The sequence below is a fragment of the Thalassophryne amazonica genome, chromosome 1 (genome assembly GCF_902500255.1).
Source record: "Thalassophryne amazonica chromosome 1, fThaAma1.1, whole genome shotgun sequence".
In the NCBI taxonomy this organism is placed as follows: domain Eukaryota; kingdom Metazoa; phylum Chordata; class Actinopteri; order Batrachoidiformes; family Batrachoididae; genus Thalassophryne; species Thalassophryne amazonica.
In genome coordinates this window covers 47421772-47438801 of record NC_047103.1, presented here as the reverse complement: position 1 = coordinate 47438801, position 17030 = coordinate 47421772, and the positions used below count along the sequence as shown (strand labels likewise).

Here is a 17030-nt window from a genome sequence, read left to right as displayed (position 1 = left end):
TTCTCGACCAGAAAAAGGTGCTTTGCCCTCTTCAGGTCGGTGGAGTGTCCTTGCCTCAAGTGGGGGAGTTTAAGTATCTTGGGGTCTTGTTCACGAGTGAGGGACGGATGGAGCATGAGATCGACAGATGGATCAGTGCAGCATCTGCAGTGATGCGGACGCTGTATCGTATGGTCGTGGTGAAGAGAGAGCTGAGTAGGGGGGCAAAGCTCTCGATTTACCGATCGATCTACGTTCCGATCCTCACCTATGGTCATGAGATTTGGCTCATGACCGAAAGAACGAGACCGCGAGTACAAGCGACAGAGATGAGTTTCCTCCGCAGGATGGCTGGGTGCTCCCTTAGAGATAGAGTGAGGAGCTCGGTCACTCTGGAGGAGCTCAGAGTCGAGCCGCTTCTCCTCCACGTCGAAAGGAGCCAGTTGAGGTGGCTCGGGAGGAGGCCCCGGGGAAGACCCAGGACACGCTGGAGGGACTATATCTCTCGGCTGGCTTGGGAACGCCTCAGGATTCCCCCGGAGGAGCTGGGGGAGGTGTGTGTGGATCGGGAAGTCTGAGCGGCTTTGCTTGAGCTGCTGCCCCCGCGACCCGACTCCGGATAAAGCGGAAGAAAATGGATGGATGGATGGTTGTTCAAGTGAAGCTGTAAAAAGTGTTTTTCACTGCTCAAACCACAACACGGCAGGCTTATCAGACTGAAGGACAAATTGCCCTACTATTTTCCTCTAGAGAACATTTGGCTGTTTTCTTATCTCAACTCACAAAGACAAACTGTTTCACAGGACTGAAGCATGCTACACTCCCCCTCCCCACCCCCTCTCATAACCCCCATCACACACACCCCCACTCCAGCTTCTGCCCACATCACCCCTTTCCAGAATCCAGAATCAAACATCATGCTTTCCACAAGGAAAGCATGGTTTTAGCTGCAGCTGGTCCCCCCCCCCCCCCCAAGCTGACGGTGGCGCAACTCATAGTACCCCATACACAAACTGTCCCACGCTTTTTTGCTATATTTTGAACTTCTTCAAATTAACGGCTCGTTCAGAGATGAGCTTTGTTAAGCATTGGTCCCACCAAATAATAAAGCCATGAATAATGAACCACCTATGGATTTGTCAGTGATTATTCAAATAATTATCCACATATAAATCTATCACGTATCCGCTACTAAGGCGCTTTTATGTGCCTCTAAGGCTTCTCTCTCACTGTCCCCGATGCGCTTACCGCGTCTGCGGGCTTGGTAAGCGCCGTAGCGGGCCACTCACACCACCCCGTCTGATGTGCAGAGCTGCGGCCAACTCCGGCAACAGTTCCAGAGACTGCTCAAACATTTCAACATGAGTGGGCATGGAAACACTTCTGTTTTGATGCGAAGCGCTCCGGCAGCCTGCAAGAATAGACTTCTTGCGGAAAAATCCACAGTGCCGCAGGGTCTCGGTAACCTCAGCCTCAGAGCTCTGTGGTCACAGAGAGGTTTGTATCTTTTTAATGACTTGGAATTCTCTGCAGGGCCTGCATCCGTACCCTGCAACGGTAACACCGGAGGCAGTGTGAGCGAGGGGTTACTACCTTGCATATGCCAGGTATCAGCCACTAATGAGCCACGACCAACCTGTAATTTAAGCCCTGTCCAACCTCAAATGGCTCGTGTCACCGCATATAATCTAAATCAAGCAACATACGATCCATGTAGCGCCATGTAACGTGACGTTGGTGCACATTTTGGCTTGGGTTTGGTCAGCGGTGGGCACAGCTAACCAAAAAGTAGCTTCTATAAACCATTAATCAGATAACTGAAAAGTTATCTTTTATGACAATAAACGATAAACTGCTAAAAAAATTTTATCTTTATTACAGATAACCGATAACTTTTAGTGTTGATTCGGATGCAGCCACATCAGATTACACTGTCAGGTTCTGATAAACCAATTTCACTTTAAGCGCCGCAGGGGCTGCTGGGTAAATTCAAGGATCACAAACACACAAGAATGCACAAAAAAATGAATTAAAAAAATTTAAAACACTGTCATCATATTTCAAAAGCAGTAAAACACAATATTATATGTCACAGTTTATCTCGGTTTATGTCACTACAGGGGCATCACACTACTCAGCCTCCCTGGTAAAAGTCTACTCCACGGTGCTGGAAAGGAGGGTTCGGCCGATAGTCGACCCTCTGATTGAAGAGGAACAATGCAAGTTCCGTCCTGGTCATGGAACAACCAACCAGCTCTTTACTCTCACAAGGATCCTGGAGGGTGCCTGGGAGTATGCCCACCCAGTCTACATGTGTTTTGTGGACTTGGCGAAGGCGTATGATCGGGTACCCCGGGAGATACTGTGGAGGTGCTGCGGAAGTATAGGGGGTCCCTTCTCAGGGCCATCCGATCTCTGTACTCGCAAAGCAAGAGCTGTGTTCGGGCGCTCAGCAGTAAGTCGGACTCGTTTCCGGTGGAGGTTGGCCTCTGCCAGGGCTGCGCCTTGTCACCAATCCTGTTTGTGATATTCATGAACAGGATATCGAGGCACAGTCGGGGGGAGGAGGGTTTCCGGTTTGGTGGGCTCATGGTCTCATCACTGCTTTTTGCAGATGATATGGTCCTGTTGACTTCATCAACCGGTGACCTCCAAGACTCACAGGATCGGTTTGCAGCCGAGTGTGAAGCAGCTGAGATGAGGATCAGGACCTCTAAATCTGAGGCCATGGTTCTCAGCGGGAAACCGATGGATTGCCTACTCCGGGTAGGGAATACGGCCTTGCCCCAAGTGAAGGAGATCAAGTACCTCGGGGTCTTGTTCACGAGTGAGGGGACGATGAGATTGGACGGAGAATTGGCACAGCAAGGGGCGGTATTGCATTCGCTCTACCGTACTGTTGTGACAAAAAGGGAGCTGACCCAAAAGGCGAAGCTCTCGATCTACTGGTCAGTCTTCGTTCCTATTCTCACCTATGGTCATGAGTGTTAGGTCATGACCGAAATAACTAGATCACGGGTACAAGCGGCCGAAATGGGCTTCCCCAGGAGGGTGGCTGGTGTCTCCCTTAGAGATAGGGTGAGAAGTTCGGTCATCCGTGGGAAGCTCAGTGTAGAGTCACTGCTCCTTCACATTGAAAGGAGCCAGCTGAGGTGGTTCGGGCATCTGGTAAGGATGCCTCCTGGGCGCCTCCCAAGGGAGGTGTTCCAGGCACGTCCATCTGGGAGGAGACCCCAGGGAAGATCCAGGAGTAGGTGGAGAGATTATATCTCCACACTGGCCTGGGAACGCCTCGGGATCCCCCAGTCAGAGGTGGTCAATGTGGCACGGGAAAGGGAAGTCTGGGCTCCCCTGCTGGAGCTGTTGCCCCCGTGACCCGAACCCAGAAAAGCGGTTGAAGATGAGTGATGAGTTTATCTCCATATTACATACACCGTTATTTACAAACTAAAAAGCTGCTGTTTTTTTCACACACTTTCAACCCTACAGCTTAAACAACCGAAATACGTCCATTAATGCATTGATACTAAAAGACACGTAGTAAATATAAATTCTTACCTGTTAATTTCAGTGGGATTCATCTGAAAAAATAATCGTCTGAAGATTATCCAAAACGGTCTAAACGGTGAAGAAACGTCCCTCTGTACACAGCTGTGCCGTGAGAGCTCCTCTCTCCCCCCGAGTCTTGGTGATACCATCACCCACAAAGAAATAAAATAATGTTAAAATTAGTCGGTTTTAACACTTCTTTCGGATCCAATGGCGGATGGCACTAGCTTAAGGTGCATTTAGCGCCACCTACCGGGCTGGTAAGTGATCGCTGAGATTTTACAAAAACTTAACTCCTGGCAGCCATAGTCATTTGTTTAGATGCGATGAAGTAATCCAGTGTCCTTTTGATATTTAAATAAATCTTTTTGCACGATGTGTGATGGGTTTTGCAGCAGATTTCCAAGGGACAAGGGACGGAAACACTGTAACGTCCAAAGTGAACCTGAACTACACTACCCACAATGCTCCCTGCATCGACCGGCCAATCACGTTTTGCACTTAATGATAATGTCATCAGCAAGTGACAGCCAGTCTGCCATAAATAAACACAACAGATGGACTAAAATGTTTGATTTTAGGGTTTATAAACATTTTTGACCGTTAAACTAAGCTCACTTTACCAGCAAAAAAATGTTATTGGACTGAAAGTTATCGGAACTAAATTTATCAGAAGATAATTGGTCCGATGATGGTTTTAAAACTTATCTGAAAAGCTAATCCGCTAGCAAAAACATTAGCTTCAGTAATTATCTGCTATTGGATTATCTGAACTGTGCCCACCACTGGGTTTGGTCCAAACCTCCAGCACTCCCACACTTGGTCCCTTTAAAGTGTGGGTTTTCAATTCACAGCATCCATTCAAGATGTTGTCACATTTTTTAAACGCAGTCCAAAAAAAGACGCTCTTGCACAGTCTGGCCAGTGTGTGCATTGGTGCGCCAGGCTGCAGTTCACCTGTGCTCCAGAGTCATTAAATGCAGCAGTTCTACGTGTGCACCCAGCTCTCTGTGACCAAAAAAAAAGAAGAAAAAAAAAGACACCACAATGAGGTGGCCTCTTTAACTATATACACCTGCAACTGTGTGGATCGATCCCCCCCACCCCCAAAATAAACACATCCATAACCAGTCCAGCTAGAACCGAACCACGGGTTCCTGGACAGTTGCATCTGTGCTTCTTCTGGCTGGCTTTATTTGCTGGATCATGGTGTCAAAATGACTGCAAAATCGCTCTTTTGCGCACTCGCGTTCTGTGTAAATGCTTGTCTTGTCTTGAGTGCGAGTGATTGTGCCAGTGTGCACACAGTGGAGCTCATCTGATCCATTATAACAAGATTGTTGGGAAAGTGTCGGTACACGGACCCACAACAGGGGGCGCAAAGGAACGGACAATGGAGTAGGTCAAATAACAACACTTTACTGTTGTGAATGTGCACAACAAATACAACAGATTACAACAATAGATCAGAATCAATTCACAAAGGTGTCGTGTGGGCAGGCTCGAAGATAGGAGACACCTGTCCAAAGCAGAACCGGAACCACACGATTTCCTCCGCCACCAGACCCCGGGAATACTGGAGCCGCCAAGTCCCGAACTCCCAGGTGGCCACTGCCTCCGCGTGTCGGACCTGGTACTGCTGGCGAGGAACAAAAACACAATTAAAGGTGGGCGCGTTTGCACCCAGTAATCCGCACGGCAGGAAAGCTACCTCCACCTCTCGTTGGAAAAAAGGTCTGTTATCACTCACAAAAATCACAAAAGGTTACTGTCAAGCAGTCAGCTGAGAATATTACCTTCCAGGTAGAACGATATCTCGGCAAAGAGGTGGAGACGTCGTCCTGCTGATGTACCCCTGCTGATTGGTAACAGCTGTTGCAGGTGATGCGTGACAGCTGTCACCCTAGCTGCTCCTGTGAGGCGGCTGCGCCCTCTGGTGCCTGGAGCCCGCACTCCAGGCAGGGCGCCCTCTGGTGGTGGGCCAGCAGTACCTCCTCTTCTGGCGGCCCACACAACAAAGATGTTAAATCTGATCCATTATAACAAGATGTTAAATCTATCATAAACATACTTTTATAGTTGCTTATAAGAAGGAATGAACATGCAACTGTTTTACCAAGCTATTAAAACATTACAAATAATTACCTTTTAGGCTGTTCCAAATATGTTCTCCACCTCAGCACACGAGACAGGGAGAGGAAAAAAGCTCCAAATGAAACGTCCTCTGTGATTCCAGAAGCGATCAGAGGTGTTTTCAATATCCAAACTCTGACAGAAAATGATTAATCCGGTACAAAATAATGATATTATATATAGCATCCAGTGCACAAAGCTGGTGGGACTGTAGTGCACAAGAGGGTGGAGCCAAAACAGCCTGTCCAAAATAGCCTGTCCTGTTCTCGTAGCCGTGAGGTGCTTGGATAATGGGCTTTTAACAACCTCATCCTCACTAGAAACATGCCTCTAAAATCCTCATTTGTCCTCGTACACAAACTGCCCCACGCTAAATTTTGAACTTCTTGAAATTAGCGCCACGCTCAGAGATGAGCCTCGTTAGCTGAATATTCTGCCTCTAAGAGACTCTCAGAGCCACTATTCTCCCATGTTGGTTCAATAACTGGACTCATACCAAAAACCATGCTACGTGGCTCGTTATTCATCCTTCATTATTCGGTGGGACCAGGGCTTAAGTAACAATCTGCTTGCTCTCTGTGTGTTACAACTCAGACTCAGTACACTCCAACTTTGGACGGAATAGCAAAGCAAAGGCATCTCATACCACCAAGAGTGTTAAAAAACTTTAGCACCTTTATGCCGTGTAAATTTTTTTCTCTATTCAACTCTGAGGGGAAACAGTGAACATAAACGCATCACACTGTCTCAGTTTAACACACACTTTGAGCCCACAAAACAGCACACACACACACACACACACACACACACACACACACACACACACACACACACACACACACACACACACACACACACACACACACACACACACACACACACATAAAAAAATACAGACACACATTCAAGGAGCACCTACTGTATTCTTAAAATTTATGCGCCACAACTCCCCCCCCTCCCACCCCCATCTCATGTAAACACACACTGTAAAAATGAGCACGCTGTGACTGTGTGTTTATTTCTGTATCAGCATTGGGAAGTGGGAGCGTTTGCGTGCAAGTATTTTCACATGACAGCAATCCAGCCACTTAGGTAAAGCAGTCACATGGGAAACTTGAATGCAAAGCGCACACAGTAACCAAGGTATGAATCTGATCATCATCTCAGATTCCACTCCAAATACACCCAGTACACATGGAACTGGTCTGCACTCGACTGCAAATAAATACTGAAAGCTCCTGCAAACCCAGGTATGTGACTTTTTATATTGTGTCTGAGGGAGTGAGAAAAGAAAGCTTAAGACAGAAGGAAAGAGGAAAGGAGAGGAGGACACAAGCGACAGTTGTAGCAGCACTCGTCTCTTTTCATCCTTTTCTCCAAAAGGACACCAGAGACTTTAATTACCTGCACCTGTGTATAGAAAAAGAGCCCCACCCACCAACCTGGGTGTGAACAACACTCTAGTTCCCACAGTAACCCTGTTTAAGCCCAATCCACTCCTCCTGTTAAACACACAAACAAAAAGACCCTATATACTGTACAGAACACAGACAGCAGTGAAGAAGGTGTAACTCACATCCAGAGAGTCCTCGTTGACAATGATGAGGGACATGCCATGTGTCACCAGACGACAGGAGTAACCTGAGGGGAAACACAGAGGAGGAGGCCACAGAATGGGGGTGGGGGTGGAGATTCACTCAAAGCAAAGTGAGAAAAACTGCTCTCTTGCATGACAAAATAATTTCTAATAGGGTTCGGACAACTAATGAAAATCATCAGCCGACTTGTCAGCTACCATTAGTCATCAACTAGTTAGCGACTAAATTTGACACTGAGTGAATGAATCCAATTTCGAATCTTCATGGAGAAACTCAAATGTAACATTTATTTTAACAAATATAAGCACAAAATCACAAAAACATTATTAGCGTGAAGACGATAACTGCATTCATTTACTAGGCATAGACTACCCGTTTGAGCTGACTAATTCACCTGCCAAAGTTCAGACACTTTCTTCACTGAGTGAAGGGAGTGGTGGCAGCTCCAGCAGGTCTATTCTTTTAAGGGTTAAATAAACTTAATAAATGGCTTTCGACTAGTCGACTAATAAAACAGTCGACTGGATGTTAGCTACTTGCAGTCGACTGTTATGACTAGTCGTCCCATCTCTAATTTGTACTGATTTTGAATCCTAACACGGGTGTGAAATGTAGGCAAAAGGGGGCGGTTGACTCCATGCCAGGGAATGCTCAGCAGTCCACAAAGAAATGTACAAGTGCCCCGATGTCTCTGGCAGTGGGGGGAGACTTGCAGGTTGTTATCTACTGTGGTGACGACCACTGAAGACCTCCCACTACTGCTGAGGAAGAGCACGTTAGGGCTGGTCTCGTAGACCTGCCAGATGGAGTGCCCCCAAAGAGGAGGCACCTCAGGTTAGTGAGTCTGGACTTGTGCAGGGTAATCTGTGCTAACGAGTCCTCATTGGACTGGCTCATGAGACATGTTTTGGCAGTTCCTGAGTGGGAGGGCCACGCCTTCTTAGCTAAGAGGGTTCGAGACCCTCCAATACTCAGGAGAGTTTCTGCATTCATTCCTGGTCCCCTGCAGAAGTCCGGGAATGTTTTGCGGAGACTACACAGAGGCAGAATCCAGGCCTTCGAATGGAGGTTTGGTGAGTCCTCCCCACCCAACACCAAAAGGCTGGGCAATTTCTTTTGCTCGGGATGGACAAAGACTCCCTGATGTGTCTTGAGGGCCAGGAGAATTGACCCTACTTTAAGTTGTGTCGTCTGACTTTCAAAGTCCGCAGCAAAGCCTTTAGTAGGGTATAAGATAACGAATATAATCGTCTTGACAGTCATAAATTCATAAATGGGTTCCTTTATCTTGGAACCTGAGCAGATTAGGAAACTAAAGCTAAGAAACCTCATATCCTTTATCAAAGGTACCAAAAGGTTTAACTAAGAAGGTTTATTTTGGGGGGGGAGCAATGGAGCCATTTGTGGCCTACACTCTGTTGAGCTGAGAGTCCACCCCCTCTTTCCTATCCTAACCTAAACTAACCTTATGTTACAAATAGCACATCTTGTTTTGAGAGAGAATTTGGTGCAGTCTGCATGGCTGTTCTAACTTTGAAATTGTGTCAACTCAAAATATTTTGCCTTCTGGACATTTGCCACAAACTTTCTCTGTCACTGCCAAGAGCCAACAAACAGTTTTGTCACTGAGGTGCACAGCCTTTGCACCATTAGGATTGTGGGCACTGGCAACTTTTACAGAGCGATTGCAGACATGTCTGGCATTTCACAGCTTGCATAAAGCCTGCTATTCTTTCAGGCATTATTGAATTACTGTAGCTACATAATTCAGTTTGCCTAGAATGCTGTATATCAGGCTGCAGCAGCAAGAGTACGTTCACACCACGGCTCAGATTTCCTCATGATATTCCACTTAAGCACAATGATATCCGAGTAGCCGCTCTCACTTTCCCCTCTGTCGTGTTCTGAGGTTACATTTGTAGGGTTTATGCTGAATGTTTCACTCTTACTTATGTTGATGGCGGTCTCTTGCTTGTCACCAGTGAGGACCCAAATCTTTATGCCAGCCCTCATTAGTGTGGCAATGGTCTCTGGGACACCGGCCTGGAGGCGGTCTTCTATGGCTGTGGCACCCAAGAGTATGAGATTCTGTTTATTGGGACAACAGCATGAAACAGACAATAGAGAAAAAAAAAAGCTACATTAACAAGGAGAAAAATAACTGTATACAGCACCAGCCTGTATCTAAGGTGCTCTTTTTCTCTTTTTTCCTTCACAGAACATAGTTATTGTCCAGCATGAGGAGTGTGATGCCAGCAAGTTGACTTCAGCTGGTACAGCAGCTCTGTGGGACCTCTGTGTCTTCATGCTAAGATGTAGCTCATTACCTTCCCCCTTTTACTTTAATTTGTTCAGTATTTAAAGGCATGTGTACTCTCATTAGACACAAAAACACAGAGTAATAACTGCATTGTTGACTCCAGTTTTATGGGGCTTTTGGCAGACTGGCGCAGGTAAATTATCCCTTGTGGTCTCCCAGTCTGAGCTCTCCTCCTCCTCCTGCTTCCTTTTCTCACTTATTTACACTCTCCTCCAAAAGTTGTTTCCCCACAATTTGGTTAACCTTTGTGTTACAAATCTTCTCACCTGAAAGTGCAACATACTCTTATTGACTCTTGTACAACAGTCCTCCTTGTCCTGAACAATGTTACTGCATGTGGTTTTGCATTATTGCAAAAATGCATTATTACACACAACTTTTTTATCAGAGTATTTCTTATTCAGGCTCAGATGAGGCATGCAGTGGGACCGTGTTTGAAGTGTGTGGAACCAAGGAACCACTCTGCCACCTACTGGGAAGCACGACTGTGTGTATCAGGAAGGTTTTTGTGTTGTCTCTGATTTGTGTTCCTCTCAATCTATTAATCCTTTATCTTGTTTATAAGATAAAGAAAATTTAAGATGCAAGTGATTTATTTACCCAAACATTCATGAATTCTGCTGCGCGCGCGCACACACACACGTCAGGGATTATACATAAACATTTCCAAGTCACTGAATATGTCTGGAAGTGGGAAGCCACAAAGACACCCATGACAGCTCTGAAAGAATTACAGCCTTGTGCAGATGTGACTGGAGGAACTGCAAACGGTGCAACATCTCCCTGTTGTATCCAAGCGATAAGCTTTGATGGTCTCAGATGAAGCCCACCTGGAAGAAGAAAAAGTTGCACTTCCTTGAATGGCCGCTGGCTCTAAAAGCAAGCAGGTTCCCATTCAAGTCCATGTTAAAATGTCCAACGTTACAAACTTGTGGCTGACACAAAAAAATGTTTTGGTCTCTATAGATAGTTTCCTCCTCCATGACAATTGAAGGGGGGGGGGGGTGTTTTTGTAAGTTCTCAATTATGTAAAATTAGGGATGTGGCTGCTTTTAGCAACAGATGCTGAGCTCAGTGCATCTGGACTCATTTGATGTGACCACTAGCTGTTCTGGAGGGCTGGGTCTGTTATTTTAAGCATTTTATGACAAACACCTGGATTAATATGTCTTGTTGTGTGGTGAAATGTCCTAACGGGTCATCTAAGATGTTTGTGCTGGAATACTTGCTTGATCCGTTGGTCCCTGTTAATGCACAAATACTGAGAAAACAAGTGGATCATAACCTTTAATGTCCACACCAAAGCAAACAGTTATGGTACCATCTCACTGGGCTGCGGCAGCCTGCAAACACCAATTGCGAGGGAAATTACTTGAGTTCGCATGACGTTCTCTGTGTGGCACTCTTCCTTCACTTCACTTGCAGCGCATCGCAAACATTATGTCACCAGTGAGGTGACATAACGTTATGCCTAGATTTTGAACTGTACAAAGTTGGCGAGGCAACAAGGCTCCTCCCAGTATGCTCCCAGAGCCGTCACTGGCATTGTGAGACCCTCTGAATCAACACACTGGGACTAATAATGTGAGAGATTCATGAGAGAACTGTGGGAGGGGTGGGGGTGGGGGGTGCTGAGCCATACGCACAAGCTACTGTGGGAGCATGCCAAAATAGCAGAGATGATCGGAGAGGAACAGCTGCTTCTGGAAGTGGCTGAGCTGCTGCCAGCCTGCCTGCAGTTGACATCAGGACTCCTGTTCGAGCTTTCTGGACTGATGCATTTAATATTCTTTTCTCTTTTTGTATTGAGGCGTACGATTCTGCAATATCAGAGTCCACAGTGCTGTGTCACTTTTACCCAAGGCCAAAATATGGGCATCGGGTATTGTGAAGGCCTTGTATCCGTCCGTCTGTCTGTGCTCAGCATAAGTCCAGTCCGATTACTGCCCAGTTGTTCAAATTCACAGGGAACATTCTTGGGGCACAGACCTTGGCCAAGTTCAAAGATGTCTAACCTTGACATATTTTAAGATGTTAAAAAGTCACATTCTGTTTCCTATTTTTGTGCTCATATGGCTGAAGGTATTTTAGCTTTTTTTTTTAAACCTGGAGCTCTGTCTCTCTGTGTCTCTCTCTCTCTCTCTCTCTCTCTCTATATATATATATATATATTATAATGTTTTTTTCTGCCATCAGGCCTCCCACAGTTAAGGTCTGCATGTGTTTGTGTGTCTCTAGCTGCGACAGCAGAGGATGTGGGTGTTTACACAGATGCACAGTCTGATAATTAAATGGTATATTAAATCTCAGTGGTGACAAAAATCTACACTTCGGATATGACCGTGTCTTGCTCCACCTCTCTCTCTCTCTCTCTCTCTCTCTCTCTCTCTCTCTCTCTCTCTCTCTCTCAGGATGTGTGGTGGGACTTGCTTGATCTGCTCGTTGTGATGGACATATGAACAGTGAGGAAGGAAGTGAGGGCGCACAGCTCTGAAGTGCTGCTGGACATCGCTGCATTACGGAGAACAGGCTAGTCCAGCGTGTGGATAAGTACTGCACACAGATCTCGGAGCAGAGGACAAAAGAATCATAACTGTGGATTATATACTGGACATGAAAGACCAGCAGGGACATCTTTCTGCAAGTTGGTGAGTTCGCTGTATGCATTTTCTTTACAGTAAAACTTGCATATAATGAATTCAGGTGGACCAGCAAATTTTGACCATTATAATCGAAATCTGTTATAGGCATAAAACTGACAAAATCCATTATATGTATAAAATGGACAAAATCCGTAAAATACTATCATAGTATGTTAGTATACTTTTTACTCTTTTAAATTCATTTTTTTAGGAAACGAAGCGTGCCGTGGCCTCAACTTTATCTAAATTCTGGGTCTTTTAGTGAAGCTTAGTGGCCGGTGATCACCTTAGTATTTCTTCTGTTTTTCTTGTTGCTTAATGCTGACAAATTATACTGCATTTGTTGTCTTTCCGATGCTTGATTCTGTTTTTTCTCTATGTTTGAGGTGCAGCTCCATCCAGAGATGGGTGTGGTGTCTGTTTCTGCAACCCTCTTGTCCAGTGCAAAGGCAAAATTTCCTGTATATTCACTCACTCACTCATCTTGAACTGCTTTTCTGGTTTCGGGTCATGGGGCCAACAGCTCCAGCAGGGGACCCCAGACTTCACTTTCCCATGCCACATTGACCACCTCTGACTGGGGGATCCCGAGGTTTTCTCAGGCCTGTATATTCATTTTGCAAATTGTTTTGTAATTTGTGTCTGTAGCATGGTACTAGTAGAGGGTCGCCACTTTGAGTCTGGTCTGCTTGAGGTTTCTTCCTCAAATCATCAAAGAGAGTTTTTCCTTCTGCCCCTTTCACACTGGCGCAAACATAGAGCTGCGTATTGTGGCGTACCTTCTACACTAAATTGAGCAGCTCTACGGCCACTTTTAGCAGCTCTACACCAAATTTTTGTTCCCTAGGCAGCAGTATGCTGAGGGCTACGCACATACGGCGGAAGAAATTAAACATTTTAATTTTTTCGGCGTAGAGCACTGGATGCAGAAAATATGCAGTTTTAAGCAGGTCTGCGCAGCACAGCGTTACTACATGCAAGTCTGTGCAACACAGCGCTCCTGTACACATCCAAAAACTAAGTGTGTGCACCCAGACCGAATCAGCTGGAGAACATGATCATGCAGCCGCAGCACCTCTGTGTGCTCAGAACAGCTGATGCAACTGATGGACGTGTGGGTGTTCAGAACGGGAAATCGAACCTCAACGCATAAATCCAGAAACAGACGCCCCCCCCCCCCCCAGGTCTGATCAAACCTGAGATCATCATACGACCTGATCGATCAGGTCTAATCAAATCAGCGGACCTGATCGGAGCAACTGGAGCTTTAAAATTTTAAAGAGTCACAGCGCTTCATTCACAGCAGCCTTTACCACAGCCATACTCAGCAGCATCTGTACACAATGAAAATGATACACCAAGACAAAAAATAAAATAAAATAAAATAAATGAATAAAATAATGTTAAATGACTCCGTTTCTGACCCGCACCACACCGTGCAGTCGAGAACAGAGCGCACTTCCACAGAAGCAGAAAATAGCAGCTATGGCTACATACGTAACAGTAATGAAACTGTAAAAACCTCATGATACAGTCCACTGTTTTCCAAGCGCAGTGATGTGTTCTGCACAGGCAGCAGAGAGTTGAATTGTTTTTAAATTGCGGCAAGGGCTACACGCGACTGTGCACACACATTAAAAAGCAATTCACACACAGCTGCAAGCAAATCTATGAACGCAACAAACACGGAAAAAGGCTGAGTACGTGCACATTTTGGGCGTGCCTAAACGAAACAACGCCGCAATACGCAGCTCTAAGTTTGCCCCACTGTAAAAGGGGCTTTACCACTATCGCTTCTGTGCTTGCTCTGGGGGTTGGTAAGGTTATATGTTACTTGTGTGAAGCACCTTAGGCAAGCTTGTTGTGATTTGGTGTTATATAAATAAAAATAAATTGAAAATTTAAATCTGTTACATGTATAAAACTTTATGTGTATAAAATGGGCAGCACAGTAGATTATTGGGTATTGCCTCAGAGCAAGAAGGCTATGGGATCGAGTCCCACGTTTTTCTGACTCCTTGTTGTAAAGTTGGTCATATTTGCGGACTTTTCTGCCAAACGTATTTGATCCATGATCGAAATGTAATCGGTGGGCGCACTTCAAAAACTTTTAAAATCTGATGGGAGAGGAAGGAGTGAAAATGTAAAAGTTCACACGTGGTTCACAGCCACGCAGATCTAAAGTGGTTTGTTTGTCACACCCAGGGATATGTGTGAAACTTAACACCATATTACAGTGCAGGCAGCAAGTAGCATTTTGTTAATAATCACCAGCCTTGAATTATAGCCTGCCTTGTTTAGGTACCGGGTCTGAGTACAGCTTGAAAAAAATTAACTGCCAGGCTTTTAATCAAGGAAATACGGTACCCAGTCTCAATGGTGAACCTCATTTCATACCTCTGTTACTAGGCACATTCAGACTCCTTTGTCCAGTATATGCGAAGGATTTTTAATGAAAATGCATGGTCACTGGACAGGACGTTTTGTGTGATGTGAGTGAAAATCTGTTGGTGTTTATTACATGGAAAACCATACAAAAGTATTAGGACTTTTGCCTTTTGTCCAGTGAGTGCAAATATCTGGTTTATACAATGGCGGTTTATGTATTATTTTTTTATTTATTATTATTTTATTATTTATTTTTAATACCATTACAGTCAGTGGAATCTCCACAGTTTATTCACATGGATAACAGCAGGAAAATAAGAGCTGAACACACGCAAACGTGTCATCTTTCTACCTGCGAGTGGCCACTTCAGTGAGATACGAGCTGTGACAGTGTCGCTTGTTCACGTGTTTAGTCGCTAATTCACGTCTCCAAGTGTTCTCTAACAGTCACCACCCAGTGAGAGCGTACCCTTATGAGAACCACTGCAGAGTCTCCAAAAATATGATTGAATAAACACCCAAAACGAGGTTAGCCTGTTAGGTTAGCTGGTCTGGATTTGAAGACAGGGGTGTATTCAGGCTTCTTTTGCCACATAATGAGTCACCTAAGTCCCACCACTATCCATTTATGGGTTCATTGTGACATAGGCAGAATAAGCACTGTCAACATGGTGACGCCAAGATATGGGATTCATATCGTCTCTTCCGGGTCTCTATAGAAAACGTAAGTGTGACATCATGCAGGCTTTGTCCAGTATATATACAGTCTACGGTTGCATCCACATTCAAAGCTTCATGTTGGGGTGGAGTAGAGAAGGATGGTAAAATAGGAACAAAGGAACACAATCTAGGTTCAGGTTTCCCATGTGTCTTCTGGCAAACTGCAGCTGATATCTTGTTCTTTGAGGAAATCCTCCACTATATCAGTTTGACATGAAGCTGTATAACTGGTAGCTTCCCTCACTAGTCTCCTTCCAACATCGTCACTCAATTTTTGAGAACTATGTACTTGACACATATTTACTGTACAGTACTATACCATCTGTATTTCTTAATGATTAATGGAAATGAAGTACAAGACCTATTCAGTGACCCAGAAATGTCCATGTACCTGTTCCCAGATTTGTCACAAGAAAACGTAATCCTTATATTTAATCCTTGCCCCATCCCAAGATTTTTTTAATGTGTTGCAGGCCTTAAAGGCAGGAATGGATGTTTATGAACAAACAAAATTACGCTGATTACACAAAACATGATTTGTGGTTGTGCCATCCATCCTGATCTGTTCTGTGAAGACATCTGTGGAATGTCAGAAGTATATGTCCATTTGAGACCATTTAGTACTCTTTACATCCATAAACAAAAGACATATTTAAAACCATCGCAAAGACCTGATTTCATGGTCAAGTCAAATACCATAAAGACAAATGAATAACTTTGAATAACAAAAGAAAATCTTTATTTACCTTTTCCAGTAGTTCGTAACACTCCTCGAGTCTCTGAGTACGGTCTTTGAGCACAGTGCTGACACAAGTGTATTCTTTCAGCCACTCCTGATAGGCATCTTCCTCCAAATCAACGTAGGCAAAACATAGAGTCCTCAGACCTACAAGGATGAGTAAAGGATAGAATAATCAAGGATGGACATCATGAAGGAGAAATGGGTTATGATTTAAATTTCAAGTTAACAGCCTGAAGACGGAATGTCAAAACCTGAAGGTCAGGGTGAAATTCCAGAGTCAAGCCCAATCTGAATCTATACACTAAGAAACTAAATGCTATATTCACTCTAGAGTAGAAATGTCTCACATAACGTGGCTGTATAAATGAAACCCAGAATATACAATTAACTGAAACAAGTTCTTGCATTTATACATTCAAAATACACCCCCCCCCACCCCCCAACTCCACTGCAACACACACCCCCACACCCAGAATGCCATAACAGTTCCTTACATGCATTATGTTACCGCTGGTAGTAAATCTTTAGTGATGAAATACATAATTGACAAACTGGTCAACCTCTGTAATTATCTTTTTTTTTTTAAATGCCTAATTATCTCATGGAGGAATGTTCACAGGGGTTCTGCAACATTTCACTAAAATCCATGAAGCTTTTTAAGAGGAGTTACACTTACAAAGTCATTTAGTATGAAGCATCAATTAAACACAAAAGTCCAATTAGCTCCCCTTGACGAAGCCCAAAAAGAGACACCATATGATCATTATGTGAAGTTTCACTGAACCATCAACAACTTTAGGAGAAGTTGCCCTTACAATGGTCAGGCAAACAGGATAACTCCTATTCCCACTCTCACACCACATTTATGTTTGCAGGGGGCACAGGAAATAAACTTTCAGACACAATAAACTTTTGTTGAAAGTGCTGTGTACTAATGTTATGAATGGTGAAAGCAATCA

At 44.6% G+C, this 17030-nt stretch overlaps 1 protein-coding gene across 7 annotated transcripts in view; it reads right to left on the bottom strand.

Moving 5' to 3' along the window:
* The window catches only part of atp8a2 (ATPase phospholipid transporting 8A2), a 253872-nt gene that overhangs the window by 84381 nt on the left and 152461 nt on the right, over positions 1-17030 (bottom strand). For all 7 annotated transcript variants that reach the window (XM_034169258.1, XM_034169266.1, XM_034169287.1 and 4 more), the window contains 3 exons: positions 16076-16215; positions 9209-9347; positions 7238-7302 (listed from right to left, as the gene is read on the bottom strand). In XM_034169258.1, coding sequence (XP_034025149.1) covers positions 7238-7302; positions 9209-9347; positions 16076-16215 — 344 coding nt within the window. The remainder of the gene's footprint in view (positions 1-7237; positions 7303-9208; positions 9348-16075; positions 16216-17030) is intronic.